We start from the raw sequence: 20660 nt of genomic DNA on the forward strand, positions 1-20660 counted from the left end.
ACACTGAATATAGAGAGTGTGGAAACATCAAGGAGGGATGGAAAGCAAACGCTGCCCAACTGGTCCCTCCCTATTGCACCCAGCCTGCCCCATGCTCCCCTTCAAAACATCTTTAAATAGACTCTCCAGAGGTGTTCTGCTACACAATAATGAATTAAAAGGAAATAAAATGCTGCTCAGAGGAGCTGGATAAATGCATTGTCATTTTTTGTTATAATCGTCTACAGCAACCTCATCGTCTGTGTCATCTGGCTCTCCAGCTTATTCATGGAGTGGCGAGCGTCATGGTGACTGTGCAGAAAAGGAAGAGAAGTACAAGTTCATGTGAGTTCATAATTCAGAGGTGCTGGCTTGCTCTTCTGATGCACAGCGCTGCGCAGGGCTGCCAGGCATGCTGGTCCAGCACACACAGAAATCACGCTCTCAAAAGAAAAGCAAGCTACGAGGACAACCCAGTCAGTCCTCTGGGCTGTTCCCTTTGCAGCCCACCCAGCAGGTGGAAACCCAGCAGTGGAACTGGGTGGAGGGAAGAATGTTTTGGTGCTTTCTGGAAAAGAGAGGTGTGATCAAAATAAGCCAGCAGCCTGTTTTTCCTCTTCAGTGCTCTGTGGTTGAAAGGAATCTGCATCTTCCTCTGAAATCACTGGGAAAAGGAGTAGGACAGTGGATGCTGATGGGAGCTGCTTTATGGGTGAATAATGCCCAGTGCTGGGCCATTACAGACATGGGTGTTCGTCCAGGCTGGATTCCCATCGGGGGAACATGACTTGTCACGTGGGCTGTTTCCTAGCCCAGAGAAGTGTATTTGTTAATAAATAAAAGAAATCAGTACAGGAAGAGAGCAAGCAGAGCTCTGTGGAGCAGACACAGGCTCCTCCACACATGAAGTCCAGCCAGGCTCCTGGCTGTTACCTTTACACCCCTCCTGTGTTCCCGGAGCTTTCCTCTTCTGCTTCTTACTGCAGTGGGGACACCATGGCTCTGTCTTGGAGGAGCTGTGTGAGTTTGGACCCTATTGCAGGAGACAAAAGACTGTAGGAAGCCCAGACCTGTGCATGCCTGGGCAGTGCTGGAACAGTGCAAACCAGAGTAACGAGGATTATTTTGCCCATCCCTGCAATTATCCTGAGAGCTGCACAGCACAAATGGGAGCAGCTGGGTTTCGCGGAAAACAGGCTGTGCTTTGAAGGCTGAGAATCAGCTCAGGTCTTGTCACTTCCTCCCTCAAGACACAGTGCAGGTCTCTTGCCTGCAGTCTGATATAAGCCCACACAGCTGTGGATGTTTAAAAAAATACAATCTCAAAAATGCCTCCTTTCCCTTGGAAAAACTCAAACCATTTAAAAGCCAGTGCATTGCGGACAGTCCTTCCACAGGGCAAAGCTGAGAGGGAAAATGAACTTCATAAGCTTTTAGTCTTACAGTTTCTTGCTATATCAATGTCTTGGAAGTTCTGATTAGAGAAGCTCTGCAGGAGACGTTTCCCACCTCAGTGCTTTCACCTAAAAAAGCCAGGAAGACAGTGCAGTGCAGCAGTGAGAGGACAAGGCACGTTAGGCAATTCCCATATGATGTGCCAGGGGGTCTTTATGGTGTCTGTAGAGGAGGTCCTGCCTGGTTTGCCCTTCCTGCCCTGCCGTGTCTTCGTGCACCAGCATGCACAGAACGGTCTCAGCTGTGCTCTGGAGGCACTGGGAGCAGAGTAGAGGGGACGTCTGGGTGATTGTGTCCGCTTGGAGCCTGGCTGTCCCAGTGGCCCAAACCTGTCAACTGCTTTTATTTCAGGCATGAAAAACTCTGGCTATACAGCTGCACATGGCTTAAAGTCCTAAACATATCTTTGCACAAAGCTCGGGGGGGTTATGAATTTCTGCAGTTTATTTGTGACCGGGGGTGGGATTTATTTATCACGAAGACCTCAGCTAACCACATCCAGCGAGCTGCCTCCCAAGTAACACTGAGTGCATCCTCCCAGCAAGCACGGTCCCTGCTGAAGAAAGAGCCGGTGTGCCCACACAGCACAGCTCCATGCAGGACCAGCAGCCAGGGTGGCTCTGCTGCTGCCGCTCTCCATGCACGCTGATCTGCTTTTCCCTTCAGCAGCACTAATTAGACCCCATGCAGCTTCTGTTTCTGGGAAGAGCTCTTTTAGCGCTAGCTCAGGTATCTCTCGACTGCACAACATTCTTCAGCTTGGAAATATCCACTCTGCTTACAAATCTAAATAGGAACAAAGCCTCACAGCAGCGCTGCAGGCGCCCAGTTCTTACTGGAAATAGCCTGCTGTTGTCTGCCTGTGGCCTTGTCCTTTCACGTGCCTGGCAAGATCAAACATTTCGATGGCCAGGGTGACGATAGGGAAGATTTCTGCTGTTCTGTTTTACACACAGGACTTCAGCAAATGTCCACGTTTGCCAGCCTGAATTCAAAGAAGAGGGGGATGGGGGGAGTGGGTGGGGTAGAATTCATGGATTTGTTTGTAGAATAATCTCCTGTATGCATAACTCACTTTTAGTACTCGATTTTCATTCTCCTCACACGTTATGTTGATTTGTACTACTGCAGCCACTGAAATTCCCTAGCAGTCAGGTAGAGCCAGGAATTTCTGTTAAATATATATAGAATTTCTCCAGGTTCATTTGAAGAGAGCGATAATATATCATTGCTCCCAGTGGGGACATAGCTGCCTCCTAGCTTATGTCTGCTGACATGCATTAGAGCTGGGCTTGAATGGTAGCAATCAATAGCGGGAACTGCAGTGGCTGAAACTGCTAAGTGCAGCTCTAATGTTCCTTATGCAAACACTAATACTCACCAGAGAGCACGCCTGCTCAAGTGAGCAAAGAAATAAGATTGACTGCTCAATTTGCTAAATGATTGCCAGCATTTCCTGTTGTTTTCTCATGGTTTGCATATCTTAAGGAAAAAAAAAAAAAAGAAGAGTTGCAGAAACTGGAGATGGTAGCAGCAGCCAAATTAGCAAAATAACACTCTTTTTGGGACAAGTGTGGGTTGTGCACACTCCCAAGTGCAGGTGGGCACACTGTGATACAGCCAGTGGGTTGTCACCCCCAGCTGCTTAGTGCTTACCAACTCCTACCCTGACACGCACTGGAGCAGGCACATGTGCCCTGATCCAAATCATGGGCTGGACTCATGCAGGGGCATTAAATCCTTCTGTATAGCTCCTAGGCACCCCATGCTCAGCCTGACACTGTAATTTGCTGACCCCCTGCTTATCCTGAACCTGGGCCCTGCCTGCCCCAGTAGCTGAGCACCTGCTGCTCATAGCAGATTAACAGGACCTGTGTGAACTCAGGGTTACCAGTGGCCAGACCCGGAATTTGCTCGTGTTAAAAGCCAATTCATTAGCTCTGAACACATAGCTGAAGCAGAGAGGGAGAACAATGTTATGACAGGCCCCGAGGGTCTGGGATCCATTTCTTACTCCATCTGCAAGCTGGAGTAACGACAGCAGTGGCTGAGCTTCACAGCAGTACTGGCTCCTTCCCCTCCATAAGGCACAAAGAAGTGGAACAGGAGAAAATCCCTTAGCTGTCTTATTTCCTTCTGCCCAGTAACCCTTCGTCACACACATGCAGCAGCTGCAGAAGGTTCATACCGGGGGCACAGCCACCTGGGTGCAGCAGCCCAGGTGAGGAGGATCTGTGTTAGCGGCCATTTGGTGGCACAAGGTTATAAAGGAGGAAGGGACGCCCTATGAAGGTCACCCTGCTGGGTTTCTGCTCCAAGGAACAGTGGGTCCTGCAGGTAGAGGAAAGCTAGCGATGGACTGAGAAGTAAGAGGGCTTTAAAGTGGGATTAACGTGAATCTGTGTACAAAATAAGGAGTAGGCCCTGCATTCTGGGCCTGGTCTCCTGAGGAGATTTGGGTAGGCACTGTGGTCGTGATAAGGCTGAACCCCAAACTGTGAAGTGGTGGAAATTGTCATCTCAAAGGATGTGGCTGATTGTTCTCCCCTTTCCCTTCAATTATTTTGTCAACAGGAGATTTTAACAAAGCTGGAAGCAAACTTGTGAGCGAGTATGAGGAAAGGCTAGAGCTTGGTGGTGTGTGCCTGGAGCTGGTGGGCCTGGAGAGCCAGAGCCAGCCTTAGGGGTATTGGAAGTAGCAAGTGCCCTGCTGCCTGGCCTTTCACTGTGAAAGGGCCAAGGTAATAAATTAGCAGCAGGGGAGATTTGCTTGGTGTTGAAGCCTTGGAAACGCTGCTGGGCTTAAGATGTCTGAAGGTGATTGTTCCTTGTGTGATAATAGTGCCTCAGCCAGTAACAACTGCACGTCTTCATCTGTGGGGAAGAATGTGGTCAGACTGTAAAGAAAGGACATATCTTGGACCACTGTTGAGTTTACTTGGTACTATTACTAACAAACTGAGTTACCAGCAGGTATTTCTTGGTGGTCTTAAACCCTTGCAAAGCATCATGGAGGGAAGGAGAAAAGGTTCCTTGGCTTATGTGATTAATTGCAAGGAAGAGGGCATTCATTTCCATTAGAAGTTGAGAAGCATGAGCCTGCTGAGCCTTGTAGACCATCTGCTTTGTATCTGTCTCATGGGGTGCTCACCTGAACCCAGCTTGGGTACAGGGGTACATCAGAAGAGCCCCTGTGCTGTGTTGCTGGGTGTGGTGGGCTGAAGCACTGGAAGCCTTGAAGGGGTCCTGCTGTGAAGCCAGGCAGTTGCCCTGCTCAGGACAGCAGCTGAACTCTCCTGAGCAAGCTAATGCAGCAGCTTAGTTAAACCTCACCTCAGGAGCATGTAGTCTGCATGCTGGTGGGTGGTGGCAGGTGAGCCTGGGCTTGTGAGAACAGAGCTGAGCTCTGTGTATGCCTGAGTAAGTGAAGATGGGGGAACCTGAGTCGATCTCCTTGTGCGTGATCCTGGAGACATCTGCAGAATTGCAAATAAGACTCTGAGCAGGAAAATGTGCTGTAGCAAACAACAAAAAAAGATGAGCACTGAATAATGCCAGGTTTCTTCTTGCTGGACTGTGAGAGGACTTGCCATTGAATCTCAAAGAACAGCCAAGCACAGATTAGTTAAGCTGCTAAGCAGAAGACTATCCTTCCCCTGCAAAGAGAAATATCTCTTTTCAGTCCAGGATCTTTAAGCTCACAATTATTCTCAGCAAGCTCAATTGCTGCTCAGCAGCAGCAGACCTATGCTGTAGATGTGTGGTGGGGAATGGTGTGATGTGAGGTGTCAGTGGTGCAATGCAGGGAGGCTGGTTCAGCTTGGACGCTTCATGGCACTGACAGTTCTGCCACCAGATCACATTTTGGGCTGCCAGCGTACGCAGGGATATCCCTGCTGTGTGCATCATGCACCTTGCAGGGAGGGCTGTGATGCTGTCCTGGTTAAGCACAGCTGGCAGGAGGGGAGATGCTTCTGTCACTAGTTCCCTAACAGGTCACTTGTTGAAATTGTGAGTTAAAAAGAAATATATTGTAATTTGTGGTCTGTGATAAAACGTGGAGCTAGATATGAGTGGAGAAATGTTTCCGTCTTCCCACAATTGTCCAGAGGCATCTGAGTTCAGCCTCATGAGCTCTCACAAAAGCAGTGCAAGTTAACAATAATGTCTTTGCTTTACCTCCACTAATGTTGTCCCATGGTGGGACAAGGGGGGGGAGGGGGGAGATACCTCGTGCTGTATGGCAAATGCCAAGTTTCCAGAGCCCTGGTGTGCTGGGCACTGACTGTTCCTTCTGGATTATTCCTGCCTGAAATGCTTGCAGTAATGATTTCATTGACCTGAACAGTGTGAGAGTCCTCAGCAAAGCACAGGTGTGTTGTGTTTTTGTTAATGTTAACACCTGAGTGTCACAGACTCTGTTCTCAAAGTCCTCATTGCCTCCACAAAGTTTCTGGCTTGTTAAAAGCACAAACTGTGCAACAAGGTGTTCTCCAGTGTATCAACACAATGTGCTTATTGCACTTTAATATCTTTCTTCCTTCCTGTGCTATGCCACCTCATTTCTCCACCTTTCCAAAGAAAGAAAAATAGCCTAGAAAAGCAATTTTTTCCAGCTTGTGTCATTATTTTTAAGCTAATGTCCTGCTCTTGAGAAGGTGTTTAGACCACAATTTCCATCCCATTGTTATGTTGTTCCATCTCCACTCACCTGTGAACATAGCTGAGGGATATGATTGCACTATCTATCTTCATTGAGCCCAAAGAAGTAAATCCACCAGGGGCTAGGGCGGCTGGTTTTGTCAGTCCTGAAATAAGAATTTTAGGCAGGTCTCTGCGCCACAGGTGGCAGATGCATTTTTGTTGCTCTCTGCACAGCCTGATTAGCAGCATATCAGTGAAAACAGGCAGAAATCAGAACTCTCAACTTCAAAGTTTCCATGACTGAGTATGAAAAGAAAAGCTAACCCCTTTTTCCTCCTGTCCCCCTTTTCCTATCAGATTCTAGCAACTGCATCTAGACACTTGTGTGAGTTTTTAACCTTCCTTATGGATGTGTCTTACTAGGTTCTGTTACAGGTCAGAGAAAGGGAGCTGCTCTGGATTCCAGCTGCTGGATGAATCTGAAAATCTAATGACAAGGATGCTTTTTGATATGATCTTTTTATACCCACTGTGTATAAATGCACGATGAACAGTTTCACTACAAAAATGAACACCTCAGTTCTCAGTGTCTGACTCCAGCCAGCTGCTGTTTCTATTTCCTTTCCCTGAAGCTTAGTGAATGAAGGCTGTTGATTTCCACATGGAGATGGGCTAAAACAGCATCGATGCTCTTGATCTGGTGAATTTTCATCACTGCTGAAGGATTTGGTTATCTCAGGTGTAACAATCCATTGTCTCTGGTGGGAGATAAGGTTGTTTCATGCAGCCATTTATACCCTTGCAATGATAGTGCCATTTTACCTTTGAGATTTTAACAATGCAGAAAGATAGTATTGCATGACCTTGCTTTTGGCAGTGTGTGTGAACTGATGGCAGCCAGCAACATTTTCATCTGTTCTCAGCTCAACTTCTTCCTTCCCAGTCCTCTTCTTCCTGTTCGCCCTTGTAATTGGAGATAAGCTGGACCCACGTAGTTATGCAGCATCAGAAATGTAATCTAGATGTCTATTCTGTTTGAAGGGCACATTAGAAATGCAATTCACAGAAGTCAGATGCCTACGGTCTATTTTCTGTGAGCTGCTTGGAAAAAATCTGAGCTGCAACTATTGATAGATACGTGTTTGAGGGACACCTGGAGGTGTCTGATGTTCTCATGAAAACAGCACAATGGCTCTCTGAAAAGCAGCTTTGCTCAAGGACAGCTTTATCCTCCTCCTAAAAGGAGATCAAACCCTTCATGGGAGGGCAGGCAGGGGCCGCTAGGGACTTTGATAAGGTGATGAAAGCCTCCAAGTGATTCATTTTTCAAGCAGAGCTGGAGTTTAGTCTGTGCAGGTCTGCAGAAGAGATTTTAAAATACCCTCTCATGCTGTCTGAGGACAATGCAGGGCTTGGTGAAAGATCAGGTGCATTTTCTGTCTTTGCGGCCTATCCATGCCATTTTGTTATCGAACAAAGCCCTGCTTGCTGTGCAATGCAGCTGCTAGCTGAGGTTCAGGTGCCCGAAGCTGGACTTCCTTCTCAGAGCATCGTGGAGCTCCTAGCTCTTGTTCCAGGGTGATGAACTTGTAGAAACATGGGAAGGAAGGTCTCAGCTGAAGAGAGGCAGGGGTGAGCATAGAATTTTGAAAGTCTCTTGCCTTTGTCCAGACATTGAAGTTCTCCAAGAGCAGAATAATCCTCACTTCTAGATCTTGTCCCCTCTCCAGGATCTTTCTCTCAAGGTGGTCTCATGGCTTCTATAAGCACAAGCATTGTTTGGCAAGGTTAAGGCCTAGAAAATGGAAACCTTAGAGGGGGGTTATCTCGACCAAAAATGCTGTCTGGAATGGGCAAAGCTGCACCTCCCTGCTCCTGGCAAATGCATTGAGATCTTGAGGCTTTATCAAAAAAACAAAGTGGAGATTCTGCCCTGACTGCGTTGGGCCAGGGAGCTCTCAGAGCCACAGAAGTTAAGCAAACTACAGCATTTGACTGAATTTGGGAATTCTTTCCTTAGCCTTCCCTTATGCACTAGTCCTGTGGATGTCTGAGTCCTCGAAGTGGTGGAAATGAGATGTCATGCTTTGGGATGCCCTGGCTGGGTGGTCAGTGAAATCCTGTGCAGTGAGACCCAGTAAGGCTGAGTTATCTGGATTAGACAGAGCATCTGATTATCTTGCTGATAATCCTGGCCTCAGTAATTTAATCAGGATGGGGATTGTGAGGCCAGGATCAGGCAGGAATAGTGGGTAATTGTCCCCTTTGTGCATCTGTAGCACTTGGGGCTCTGTTTGCAGCGATATCTGTAATGCATTTAAGTGAATGTACCTGTGTGGCCACTGACATCACAGCTGGAGCCTCCTGTTGTTTTTTCACCATTCATAGGTGGGAAGTCCGCTATGGAGTGGCTCGGGTGAGACAGATTCCTGTATCTGATTTCTCTGAGTTCTCATCAAGTGTGCGTGAGAGGGGATGAGTATGTGATGCCGGTTTAAATGAACTGGAACAGCAGAGAATGGTCCAGCCCAGCAAGAAGAGCAGATGGTGTTAACCTGCCTGTCAGAGAGCAGCAGGCAAGGAGACCCCCTTCTGGGGGAGGGCTGGGTAGTGTGCTCCCTGTCCTGATCCCAGTTCTGGCAAGGTTCTCCCGGTGGGGATTGGGAATGGAGCTGTTTAGGCACATGTTTGTAGAAGTGCCTGAAGAGAGACTGTTTGTGCTGGTTTTTAATTGCAAAAGACAGTGATTGGGATGGCTTCGCACCTGGAGCACCTGGCATGCTAAGGTCCTGGAAAAAAAAAAAGGTATCCAATGCAGCCAGCTTCCCCAAGCCCAAAATGGATTAAAACCTTACGTGGCCCACCTGAAAATATGCATGTGGGAATAAGAGCCACTAAAGGGACTGCAGAAGCAATTTTCTCCATGTGTGCTCTCATGCTCTGCCTGGCCCTGGCAGTTGAGCATAGTCTTAGTCCAGAATGATCGGTGGTGCCTTAGGATTTGGGATGCTTGCTGTAAGATGCTGGGTAGAGAATAATGGGTGCACTTGGAGCTGCTCCATGCCTAGCTGAGTGCAAGCTGCTTTCTGTACTCCTTGTGTCACAATTTAAGTAGGGCTCTTACCACGGTGCATATGTGATCTGTTAGGAAGGCATCTGGGCAATGCTAATATGCCTGGAGGCATAAAATATATACCCTGTACAGGCCCACAATTTTGCAGGGATGGTTGAAGTAAGCCTACAGTGTGAACATCGGCTTTCAGAGAAGTGTTTGCAGTGCAGGGGACGGAGAAAAAGCCGAGCTCGCCATTTCTTGTTCCAGCCAGGAGAGGGCAGAGGTACGTACACAGCCTCGCGTGGCCTCGGGAGGCCGCAGGCACGGAGTGGTGGCATTTCGTGGGCACTGCCAGGGGGCTGAGCAGGGGCGGTGTGTGCCCCCTGTGCCTTGGTGCTGGAGGAAGCAGGGGACACCAGCGAGACAGGGCGAGTGCTCAGCCTTGTCTGGGGAGGGAGCCTGCTCCAGCGCAGGGCTGAGCAGAAAACCTGAAAAAAGGAGGAATGAAAAACCAAGGGAGAGGGTGGGTGCTGCAGGAGGGGAGAGGAGTATCAGGTGGTGATGGCACGGCTGGGTGCTGGGCAGGGAGACGAGAGCTTTCCTCCATGTGGTGAGCACGGCTGGTGCCTGCGTGCAGGTGCCAGGATTGCGGTGCCTGTGGGAGGCTGCGGCCGGGAGCTGGGGAGGTGTTTTAGCTGCAGCTCCCAGCCTGCAGGGCTGCCTCGCAGCCTGAAGCACCAGGGCCAAGGGGTTTCAGTTCAGTGTGACCCCTGCCTGCTGCTGGCCCCAGGAGGTGGCACCCTGAGTGCTGTGTTGCTGCACTTCTGGTGCTTGGATGTTCATGACACAGTCAATTTTCAGGATTGGGCAGTAGGTGTTTCCAGCAAATGCTTTCGTTTTGGAGCTGTTTGCCAGTTCGTGCTTTCTTGGTGCTGGCAGGAAAACATCCCACTGGAAAACAACCCTGTTGCTTTCCCACTTGCTCTTTCTACTTTTTTTTTTCTGCTGCCAGTGTACTGCATGTGCCATCATTCAGTGTTTATGCTGCTCCCAGACTTGATGTTGCATCTTTTCTGTTTGCTGTCTGTCCTCTTGGTTGCTCCTGCTGGTCCCCCTTCCCACTGACCCTCTCGCTTTCTCACCCCAGTGCAGTGTGGAGCCTGTTGAAGCCCAGTCCTGGTTCATTCCAGCCCTGGCTTCCTCTGCTTCTGTTACTCAGAGGGTTTCAAACTCCACTGCCATGCTAAATGCGCTAAACTTTTCCAGTTCTGCCACCTTGCTGACTAAATAGTTTTCCTTCTCCAGTTTGCTTGCTGGCATGGGATTCAGCTGCAGCTGGCTTCCTGCCACCTTGAGTCACTCCAAACCTCCTTCCTCTGCCTTCATTTCTTTTTCTGACCAAAATCTCTTCTGCTTTTAAGACATGCAAGATGATGTGCTCTTTCTCCTCCCTATCTCCTGGATATGAGCGCAGGCACCCTCTCCCATTTCCCAGACTCCCTGTATCTATTCCTATCCATGCTGTTATTCTTCCCCTTCAGCCCACCCTCTCTTCTGGCAGCGTTTCCCTACCAAACAAGCTTGCTGTTCAAGCCCCCACATGTTTCTCTAAATACAGCCTGTCTCTGCACCTTGACTTGCTAAATGCCTTCATCAGAGCCAGCCCTTCTGTCTCCTGGTGTCCTACTCGTGCTGCCTGGGACACTCCTCAGCTCTTCCCTTCCCTCTCTAGACTGTCTTCCACAAAGTCCCCTGGAAGATGCTGTGCTTTGGCCCTTTTCAATCTAAATTTGTGCAAGTGTCCCACATCAGCCTGTCTCTGGGCCCTTCCTCTCCTCCCTTTACATCTCATTTGACTTCATCCGAGCAGTAAATTCTTTTGTAGGTGTTTTGTCATCTCTTCTCAGGCTGAGACAGCAGGAGACAGGTCTAGCCTGAAGATTTATATGCAGATTCAGCTATCTGCTTGGTCTAGATCAGAACTCTTTGTTTTTTCCCTCATTTTTGATTCCCGCTTTCCCAGTGGCAGTGGACGTTGCCATTAGCCCCTCAAGCTGTGTATCACTTGCCTTGGAGATGTCAGTGGCTTCCCAAGCTGTGGCTACTTTCACGCATGCTCTGCAGAAGTCCCCTTTTCCCATACCAGCGCTCCCTGGCATCTTTTCCATTACTTCCCCACGCCTCCTCCCCTGCCGGGGATGACCTCGGCTGCTCCTCTCCATCCAGAATGTTACTTCCAGGGGGTCCTTTCCCTAGCTCAGGAAAATCTCTTGTAGTTGGCATTTCTGCATTGCTTGCTGGTACGTGCCTTCAACATACCTCTGCAGGGTGAGTACAGGACTTCTCCAAGGCCTTCTTGCTGTGTCCCTAGTGTTCACCTCAATTCAGTCCAATGGCTAATGCAGCATATACTGTAAAAACTGCCCAAGGAGCTGATTTTCTTCTCACCATTCATCCTCTGCACAGCTGCTCCTCTGACAAGAGAGGAATGTCCTTGTAGTGCTGTGTGAAGAAGCTGCTTGGTTCTGGTGTTCTAGTTGTGGAAAATAGTCACTTTGACTAAGGAACAGGAATTCCCTTTTGCCTGAACAAAGAGCTAAGAAAAGGGCTCTAGAAATGCAGAGGAGGGAAGATTAGTTCTATGTGCTGCAGAAAATGAGATCCCAAGAATGAGCTTTGAAGGGAAAGAGCAGTGGAGAGCCTGTTCTGACTCTCCTGAAGCTCATGGAGGTCAGCTTTTGGCATGGCTGGGGCAGGCAGAGGCAAAACTGCACCTTGACATATTCTCTGACCTGGCTGGTCTGCCAGCTATGGTTTACATACCAGATGTGTGTAATACTATGACACAGCTAAAAATCTGCCTTTCTGGGGCTTCTGGGCCAGAGCAGGATCTTCAAGGGTAAGGTCGGAGGATGGGAAGAACATAAGTCTGATCAGAACGTGAGTCTGATCCTACGTGGGTGTAAGCTGAGTGCTTTCTGGACTTGGTTCTTGAATTGACCTCTGAAACCCCACCTGGACAGCTCTTCATGATGGAGAAAAAAATAAAAATTTATACTTAACATATGTTGGACTCTGTAGAATAAAGGAAGAATACGTACTGGTGTGTGTGCTTCTACCTCAAAGCTCTATGCTTGCTGCAGTCCATTTGACTATCCAACCAGCAGCAGGTTACAGGCACTGCCCACAATCTCAAAACCTTGTTAACCTTTGCTGAAAAGCCTGCAACAAGAGCAGAGGTGGAGAAGTGCTGGAGAGTGAACAGGTTTTTGGTATCTTGCAGCTGGGTTTACTGTCAAATTTGAACCTGAGACTTTCTACACTTATTTTTAGCTGTCTCTGGAAGATGACACTGCAATGTTAAGAAAATACTATAGCTAGGTTGCTATGTCTTGTCCACCCATGGAAGGGGATGTACTCACCAGGTAGGGCTGAGTCCCTGCCAGTTTTTAAGCAGCTGTATTTTGCAGACCATGTGGTGAAGGTGTGTGGTTTGGTTGTGTGGGTGGGGATGTAGCTGAATCCCCTGCATCTCCTGGCTATGCCGTGGCCACAGCTGGCAAGGGGGCAGCAAGTGACATCTTCCAAATGCTGCTCATACTTTCAGGCTCAGGCATGCTGATTTTCATACTGTTTGGGTTGGTTGCAGCCCAAAGCTTCTGGGATGAAAACAGTGAGATCCCATCAATCAATGAAAGCAAGGCTTAAAGAAATTGCTATTTATGTATACAAGCTAAGCAAACAAGCCAACCAAGCTTTTCTATAAGAAAAACCTCTGCAGAGAAGAGCAGACACATGCAGTATCCTGGCAGACTTTATGAAATAACCCACTGAAGAGTGTTTATGCCTAGTGTCCAGTGGATTTGGGGACAGGAGGCAGGTGAAGTCCCTTTCTGGATACAGAACTGATTGAAAACTAGGGTTTGCTAAACTTTACAGCCTTTGGGCATGTTCTGTTCATGACTGGTGCTTTCCTGTTGGTGACAGACCCCCCTCCTCCAGGTGAAAAGGATTGTCCTTGCAGCTCTAACCAAGTCACAAGGTCTAGTGTTCTCACTGCACACCTTATATCCCACCTAGAGGATGTAGGAACAGAGAGCAACCCACTCTTAGGAAAGCAGCGTCGCTTCTTGGTGCTACGGATGGGCTGGGTGCCGGTGCCAGGAGGTTAAAATGGGGTTGGAGCTTGGTAAGCTAGAGCTGACAATGTTCCCTTCAGGGATCAAGTCTTCCTGCAAACCTTACAACCCTCCGTGTCAGGGATGGAGGAACCCTGCATGCTGCCCATTGTGGGTTTGATTTTGGGGAGGACTGATGCAGCTTTTTTCCACTTCTATTTTCCCCACTGGGAGTGTAGGTGCTAGTCAAGCAAAATGCATGAGCCTGTACTTCAGGTTGAGCATGTGATTACCATGGATGTTCAAGTGCTTAAAATTTGTGTCACTGCCTGGGCAACTAATGCAGAGATAAGTAACTTCACACCTAAGGTTGGTCTGTCTTCCCATTTTGCAGCTGAGAGTGTATTAGTTTAATTAGCATTACCCTCAGCTTTTGTCATTCTTCCTCCTGCAGTTCTTTTCTGTGTTTCCTATTGCATATCTGTCTCCTAATTGAATTTTGCTGCTGTTGTCAATGCTCTTTCCATGGTATCTGCCAAGAGGAACTCAAGCTCTAGTGGTCAAGTCAAATGGCTGCCAGAGGTGCTGGTATCATGCAGCACTTTTTATTCTTTCTGCCTTTTGTATTTGGATACATCATTTTTCTGCTATTTGGATAAACTCTGGGTTTCAGCCCGAGTTATCGCAGCAAGATCTGATTCCCTGAGGCAGGGGAAAGCTGCACTGTGAATACGCTAATGCTGCTGGTCTTGGTTCTGCAGGTTTGGTTGTGTTTGTTTGAATGTAACATTCCGGAAAACGATGAAAATGAGCAGGGTAAACACAGGCAAGTGGAAAAAGCATTGGATCTCGATAGACGGTGACTTGTGCCCAAGGCTCTGCCTATTCCCTATCTCAGTGATGCTGGGAAGGTGTGGCACCTGCTCAGGATTTTGGTGGGTACCAAATAGCCTTCTTGGTGTGCATCTCACAGGACTGCAGGGTCAGAGGGCAGAGTTCAGTGCTCTAGAAACAGTTGTTACATGGTAGGAATAAGGCAAAGAAATTGCCTGCTGGGAGCTGGGCCTCACCAGAGGCCAGTCTGCTGTGATGTCTTGTAATAGCATATAAAGGATATGAATGTTGCTCAGCCTTGATGGCTGAAGAGTAGTGATGAGCTAATAGCTTTTTATTGTAGGAAACAGGAGCAGGCAAATAGGTAATAGGATTTTAAGATAAATAGTCCATGCCCTGCAAGCATCCTAGCACTTGGCTCTTAGGAGGGCAGGCTGCCTGCTGCTGCCACAGGTGAGCTGCCAGCAGGAAGCTCCTTCCTGCCTCTGCTCTGAAAAGCCTCCTTTTTCTTGTGCAAAGCATGCTGAATGGATGTAATTACCTTTTTCAATTAAGTCAAAAAGGGGCTAATGCTTAAGTGGCTCCATTGAGCAGCTTATTTTCATATTTACTTTTTTTTGCATGAAAGCCTTAAGCTTCTATAATGGTATAATAACCTGCCTTCTGAAAGCTCTCTGCCCACAGCTGGCAGAGGAGGTGACCCAGGTATTTACTAAACTGAATAACCAGAAGTCCGTGGTGGGGCTCAGAGGGCCCAGGAGCTGGCACTGAAAGCACTTTCTGCAAGGATGGAGAACAACCAGCAGCTTCCCTGGGCTCTGAGGAGCTCAGGATGCTCAGTGCCTCCCAGAAAATGACATTTTGGAGTTGAGGTGTTTGGGTCAGATCCAGCTACCATTAAAATCAACACCAAGACTCCTGTTAATGGTGCTAGGGTTTCTTCCAGGTGGCTATCTAATGCACTGCCTTTTTCCCAGCCTGGCAAGACGGAAAAAGCTGGGGGGAGTTCTCAAGTGATGTTCTGGGGAGATGCTTGCTGAATGGGCTGGTGTATTCCAATATACTTCTGCACTTCTAAGGGAGCTTTGATGCACAAATCCCAGGACTTCTTATCTGACCTTTCTTGTGACTTTTAATAGCCTGGTGAATCAAACATCTAGTCTTTGAATTCAGTGTTTGAACAAACTGATGCAAACGTCTGTCTAAGGATACTTATAAGGAACAGCAGCAGAAAGCTGGTGGTACTCTCCCAACCCAGTGCTGGTGCTTGGAGGGACCTTCCTGTGAGCCAATAAGAGGCTGGTTACCTTCCTGATTTTTCTTCCACAGTGATTTTAGACTTCAGTTGCATGTGACTGCAAAACTGCTCCCTTGTTTTGGTTCCTCTTTGGCTTTTAGTGCTTTCTCCTTTACTAATACAATACTGCCTGATCAATCTCAACGTTTGATCAGCAGTTTTATGTAATTAAACTGCACTTGCTCAAAGATTGCGGCTGGTTTTGGTCTCTGTTCCACGCACCAGCTCCTAATGCACTTGCACTCTGCGTGCAGCAATTACTTGGGTGATGTGAGGAAGCGACCTCAGCTGGTGAGGTAGCAGTTTGTGATGGTGCTTCTTGATCACAATCGGAAGCTATGTACATCATCACAAGGTGATGGATGGCAGGTTGTAGAACATTTTTTTGTACTTTGTAAATACTTATTTTCTTTGATAAAACTTCTGCTCTGTTTACTCCTCCTCTTCCCCTGCCCCACTCCTTATTTCAGTAGCACCCGAGGTCTTGCCTGCTGTTGCAGTGTCCCAGCCTATTTTCTTGCAACCTGCTCTTTTGGCTTGTGCTTTTCTGAGTACTGCTCATAGTCCTTGGATGTCTTCTGAGACTGGTGTGGTAATGGAGCAGTCTTATTTTCTGTCCTAAAGGAGTCTTCTGCTGGCTGATGATGGCAGTTAGCTAATGATGCCTATCATTTTGGGGGAACAGATGCTACAGAAAATGGGATTTCCAGAAGCACATGGCTGAGCCCTGCTCCCCATTCCTCAAGGGGTGCACTGGTTTTGAGGTTAGGCCCATGCTGACCGTGGAGGCGAGCAGTTATTCTTTCCCCTTGGTCAGAACTCAGTGCAGCTGCTTTTTGACTGAACTGGGCAGGTAAACTGCTTTTTGACTGAACTGGTCTCTGGGCAGGGCAAGTGCCTTTCCGTGACCAGCAGTGATAGCAGCAGGAATTTGTCTGATCTGGATGCTGAGGTTGGCTTCTGGGCACTTTGGGAACCCGTTGTGTCATTGGCACCTGGATTCTCTCTGGCAATCAAAGCATAGAACTGAAGCAGGCTGATGGCCAACTGTGTTGTGTAGTGCTCAGTACAGAAGCTGTCCCCCAGCCCTTGACTTAGCGCCTCTGTGCATGGGTTTGCTGCCCTTTTTAGATGGTCATCACCAGAAACTGGCAGTGAGCAGATGAAATCCCACCACTGGTGGTCCGCTCCTTCCTGGCGCATCCACCCTCCCGCAGAAGTGCCCCGTGCAGACACAAGAGCATGTGCACGGCTTCAGGCACGACCTCCTGGTCTGGCTGGTGCCTCTGCCCTCGCCAACGGAGGCTTCCTCTGGAGAAGGAGGCACGGTGCCAGGGGAGCAGATGGGCAGGAGCGGCAGCAGCTGGGACACCATGTATGATCACCACACGGGCTTACTGTCTGCAGCAGTGTCAAAATGGCTGCTTGGCTTTGTTGTGTCTGTGCTCAGGGGAGCTCCTAACCTAGCTGGTGCAGAGAGGGGGCAGGCAGAAGTGGCAGGCTGTGCCCCCATCAATGGGGAAAGCAGCGGGTTCCTGGGGCCCAGAGGCAATGCTTCCAGCTGTGGAGCACCATGTGGGAGCAGCAAAGCTGAGCCCTGGCTGAGTCCCTTTTCATCTGTCCAGGCTGAGGTTTCCTCTGCCATGTAGAAGCCTCTCCTCCATGCACCCCATCCCGTACCTCAAGGGTTGAATAACTCTGCCTTTTCCAACCACAATTCCCTTGCCATGGCAGGAGCCAGGGACACACCAGGGCACTATGAAGAGGGGATCTGCACAGGGTGGCCTGTGCTTGGACTGAGCAACCTCCTTATTTGTACCACGATTCCAGCCTACTCCTAAAGCTTGAGCATGAGAGGAAAACAGATAACAAGAAAGGGATATGCTGCTGGCAATGCTGGGGACTCAGTACAGGAGAGCGGTGCTCCAGAAGCTTTCCTACCTTGGCTCAAAAGGTGAGGGTGGGAAGGGGTCTGGGGTCAGCACACCTGCCTCTCCTGAGTGCCGCAGTGCTCCATCTTTCTGTGGTTCAGAGAACAACTTGCTGTGTTACTGAGATGCTGTTAACGCATGTATTTTTATTTGACGCTTGCTTACTTGGAAAGCCATGGTGTAGAAACAGATCTGACTTTCCTGAGATGCTAGAGGAGGAACAGTAATGTGATCCAACTTGAGCTAGTCCAACCTTTCTGCGACTTTAATGTAGGCTGCAGTTGAAATGCAGAGAACAGTACAGGCAATATTATGTTCATTTCTAGTGGGAAGTAGTTTGAAAGACGATCTGTGAATGGCAGTTAGATGCAGCCACCGGATTTGTTCCCTGAATTTGCTGCTTCAAACTGAGAGGAGCCTTCAAGGGGCTGCAACTGTTCTACATAGGAGGGCTTCTCCCTTTTTTCTGCTTTTCGGTTTTAAGAATGTAGATCTTAAGGCTTTGTAATGGTTTCGTGAACAGGAAGGGAGGTTGTGACATCCCAGATGTGATCCACAAAGATCTGATAAGCTGTGATTGAGCATGAATGTGTGGACTGGTGGGGCTGGGTGTTCTGCACAACTCTGCTCCTACCTGTTATGTCAAAGGAGGAAAGGCTTCAGAGTTCAAAAGCAAAATAAAAACTGACAAATGTTCTGTTTTGCATCACTCCCCAAGAGTGAGTCCTCTTGATCTCCTAATTCAAGTCTGTTTATGTCAAGAGGAGCTTCATGATGAAAACAAAACCTAAACAAAAGCAACCAGTCTTTGCACATGGAGAGCAGGTTACAGGTCTCCTTTTCAGGACACTGGAAAAAGCTCCCCAGCTTTTCCTGCCAAGCTGAATTTGCTGGCTGTTGGCTTTCCAGGGAGCATACAGCTTTGAAAAGTCTTTTGCTTCCTTGGTCCAGCACCTGATACTGCAAATGCTGCCTCAGAACAAGTTGTTGGTGACTAGCCCAGCCATACCCTACCAGTTACGGTGTTCCTTTGCCCTCACTTCTTCCTGTGAAAGTTGTTCTTGATGCCAGGGACCTTAACATCCTCTGAGATCTGCCTGGCTCCATGGCTGTATTCCCTCTCCTGTGCTGTGCGTGGTCTCTGAACAACTTCTCCCTTCATCTCAGTCCCTTTTCCTACCGTGTGGTTCTGTCTGCTGGTTGATCCAGATTCACACAAATGTACAAAGTTACTACAAGTCTGCTCCTCCAGCTTTGGCTGGTTGGTTTTAGTTTGTGGGAGCTGATCGTTTGATTCAGAGAGTTTTAAAAATTGGCTGAGGAGTTCTTGAGCACTCTGGTGTGGATTCTGATTGCACGTTGGAACACTGATAAGGAACAATAGGCTATGGAAGACCCATCCCCTCATTGCTTTTTGGAAAGCACACGGTTGACCGCTGAAAATGTAGTCTGGTCAGTTTGGTATCTGTGGTGGGTAAAGACAGCAATGGGGAAGTAGGAGTCCATCAGTGAATTAAAAACGTATAAAGCAGTAGAAATTTTGATTTGATTAGAAAGTCAAATTAAGGTAATTGTGCTTTGTCAGTTCTCTGTAATGTATTTGGACTCTGCTCACCTACAAAGCCTGAATATTGAGTCCTGGAATAGATGAGATGTTCTTCTCAATGGGCTACGGTAGCTTGGGATGAGGTGCTTGGGAAAGCCTCTGGGACCGTTGACTTTGGTTTGCCAGTATTGGGCTGCAGGTGAGAAGGTGAACACAACCACCAGTTTGTATCCGGAAATGGCAGGAGAGAGGAATAATTGCTCCTTTATTTAGGAACATACATAGTACAGGAACCATCTATCCTCCATGTGCAGCTCCCAGCACACAAAGGGGATGCTCTCCGATGCTTTTTCAGTAACACAGCTCGTAAAGTGAAGCCCAGAACTGGGTTTTACGATCCCTGTTCAAGTAGAAAAGTGTGGGGGGAAACTGAGAAAAATAGAGGAGTAATTCCAGGTTTGGAGGAACTTCCTTGTAGGGACAAACTTAAGGCGCACAACCTGCTATCTATGTAGAGGTGACTTGATCCCGGTACGAATGTTTTATCAATGTGCTAGCGGAGGGCTGCTTGCTAGTAAGCAAAGAGAGAACAAAATCCAGTGGCGGATGCAAAAACTCAAATCCGTAAGGTGGACGTTTTATGAATCAGCATAATTAATCTCCCAAATCCATACCCAGGGAAGGCCTTAACCTGAGGCTGGGCTTCCCCGGGAACCTCTCCGTGTCTGTGGGCGCTGTGGGCTCGGCTTGGCTTCTCCTTCGGGGGCGAGCAGGGCGCTATCCCCCACCCGAGCGGGGCACTTCAGGCCCCCCCCCCGGCCCCCCCCCCGCCCACGGACCTGCGGGAATTCAACCGATGCCGTGCCCCGGGCTGCTGCTTCCCACCCCCCCCCCCCACCAGCCGTGCGGGGAAGGAAGGAAGGACGGGGGGCGCGCCCCTCTCCGCATCCCCCGGCGGCGGGGGGCTCTCCCCCGTCCCTCCCCGCAGCCGTGCCCGGCGCTGCCGCGGTGCGGGCGGCGGAGGCGGGCGGCGGGCGGGGCGCGCATGCGGGCGGCCCCCGGCAGCGCGGCGGGCGGCGGAGCCTCTCGCCCCCGCAGCGGCAGCGCCAGCACCGCTCCGCCACGGACAGCGCCCGCCCGGCGCCCAGGTAACGCGCAGCGCCCCGCAGCCCGGCCTCCCGGCCTTCCTCCTCCTCCTCCTCCTCCTCATCCCTCCCCCCCGCTGCTTGCTTGCTTGCAGCTCCCAGGCTGTGACGGCGCCGTCCCCACCGCGGAGCAGGCTCCGGGCTGCGGGGTGAGGAAGGGAGAGCGGCCGCCGGAGACTGCCCCCGGACGCTTCGCAGCAGGGCTCCGAGATGGAAGGCAAAGGTGGGTACCGGGGGGGCGGCGGGGAGAGCACCGCAGGGGCCGGGCTCCGGACGCGGAACGGGGCTGGGAGCTGCCGGGAGCCGTGCCGAGCTGTGCCGTGCCGTGCCGAGCCGAGCCGTGCCACTGCAGCAGCGGTGGGGAAGGGGACCCGGGGAAGGCGCCGTGTCCCCTCCCGGGGGGTGTCGGTGCCTCCCGAGGTGGGGCAGCACGGCGAAGGGCGCCGTTTGCTCCTGGTTTCTTTGCGCGGAGGGCGAGCCAGCTGGTAGTTGGCGATTTGTTTTCTTAATGCCGGGGATTTGCATAATAAACAGGAGGTCTGTCCCGTGTTTCGGGCTCGGGCAGCGGCGGGGATGTTTTTAACAGATTTTTTAAGAGCGTTTTGTAATTTGGATGGCTTTTAAAAATACCCCAGTTTTTTTTTTTGGAGATGGGA

At 49.5% G+C, this 20660-nt stretch overlaps 1 protein-coding gene across 3 annotated transcripts in view; it reads left to right on the plus strand.

Annotated features, from left to right (window-relative positions):
- Positions 1-3706: 3706 nt before the first annotated feature.
- FGF12 (fibroblast growth factor 12) overlaps positions 3707-20660 on the plus strand; it is a 227673-nt gene continuing 210719 nt past the window's right edge. Inside the window, exons 1-2 of one of the 3 annotated variants that reach the window (XM_040567582.1) lie at positions 3707-3800; positions 20100-20227. In XM_040567582.1, the coding sequence (XP_040423516.1) occupies positions 20215-20227 (13 nt within the window). In that variant the 5' untranslated portion in view covers positions 3707-3800; positions 20100-20214. Of the gene's footprint in view, positions 3801-19920; positions 20008-20045; positions 20228-20660 lie in introns of those variants that run through there. The other 2 variants (XM_040567583.1, XM_040567581.1) reach the window with 2 other exon arrangements.

The sequence above is a fragment of the Cygnus olor genome, chromosome 9, assembly GCF_009769625.2.
Source record: "Cygnus olor isolate bCygOlo1 chromosome 9, bCygOlo1.pri.v2, whole genome shotgun sequence".
Taxonomy (NCBI): domain Eukaryota; kingdom Metazoa; phylum Chordata; class Aves; order Anseriformes; family Anatidae; genus Cygnus; species Cygnus olor.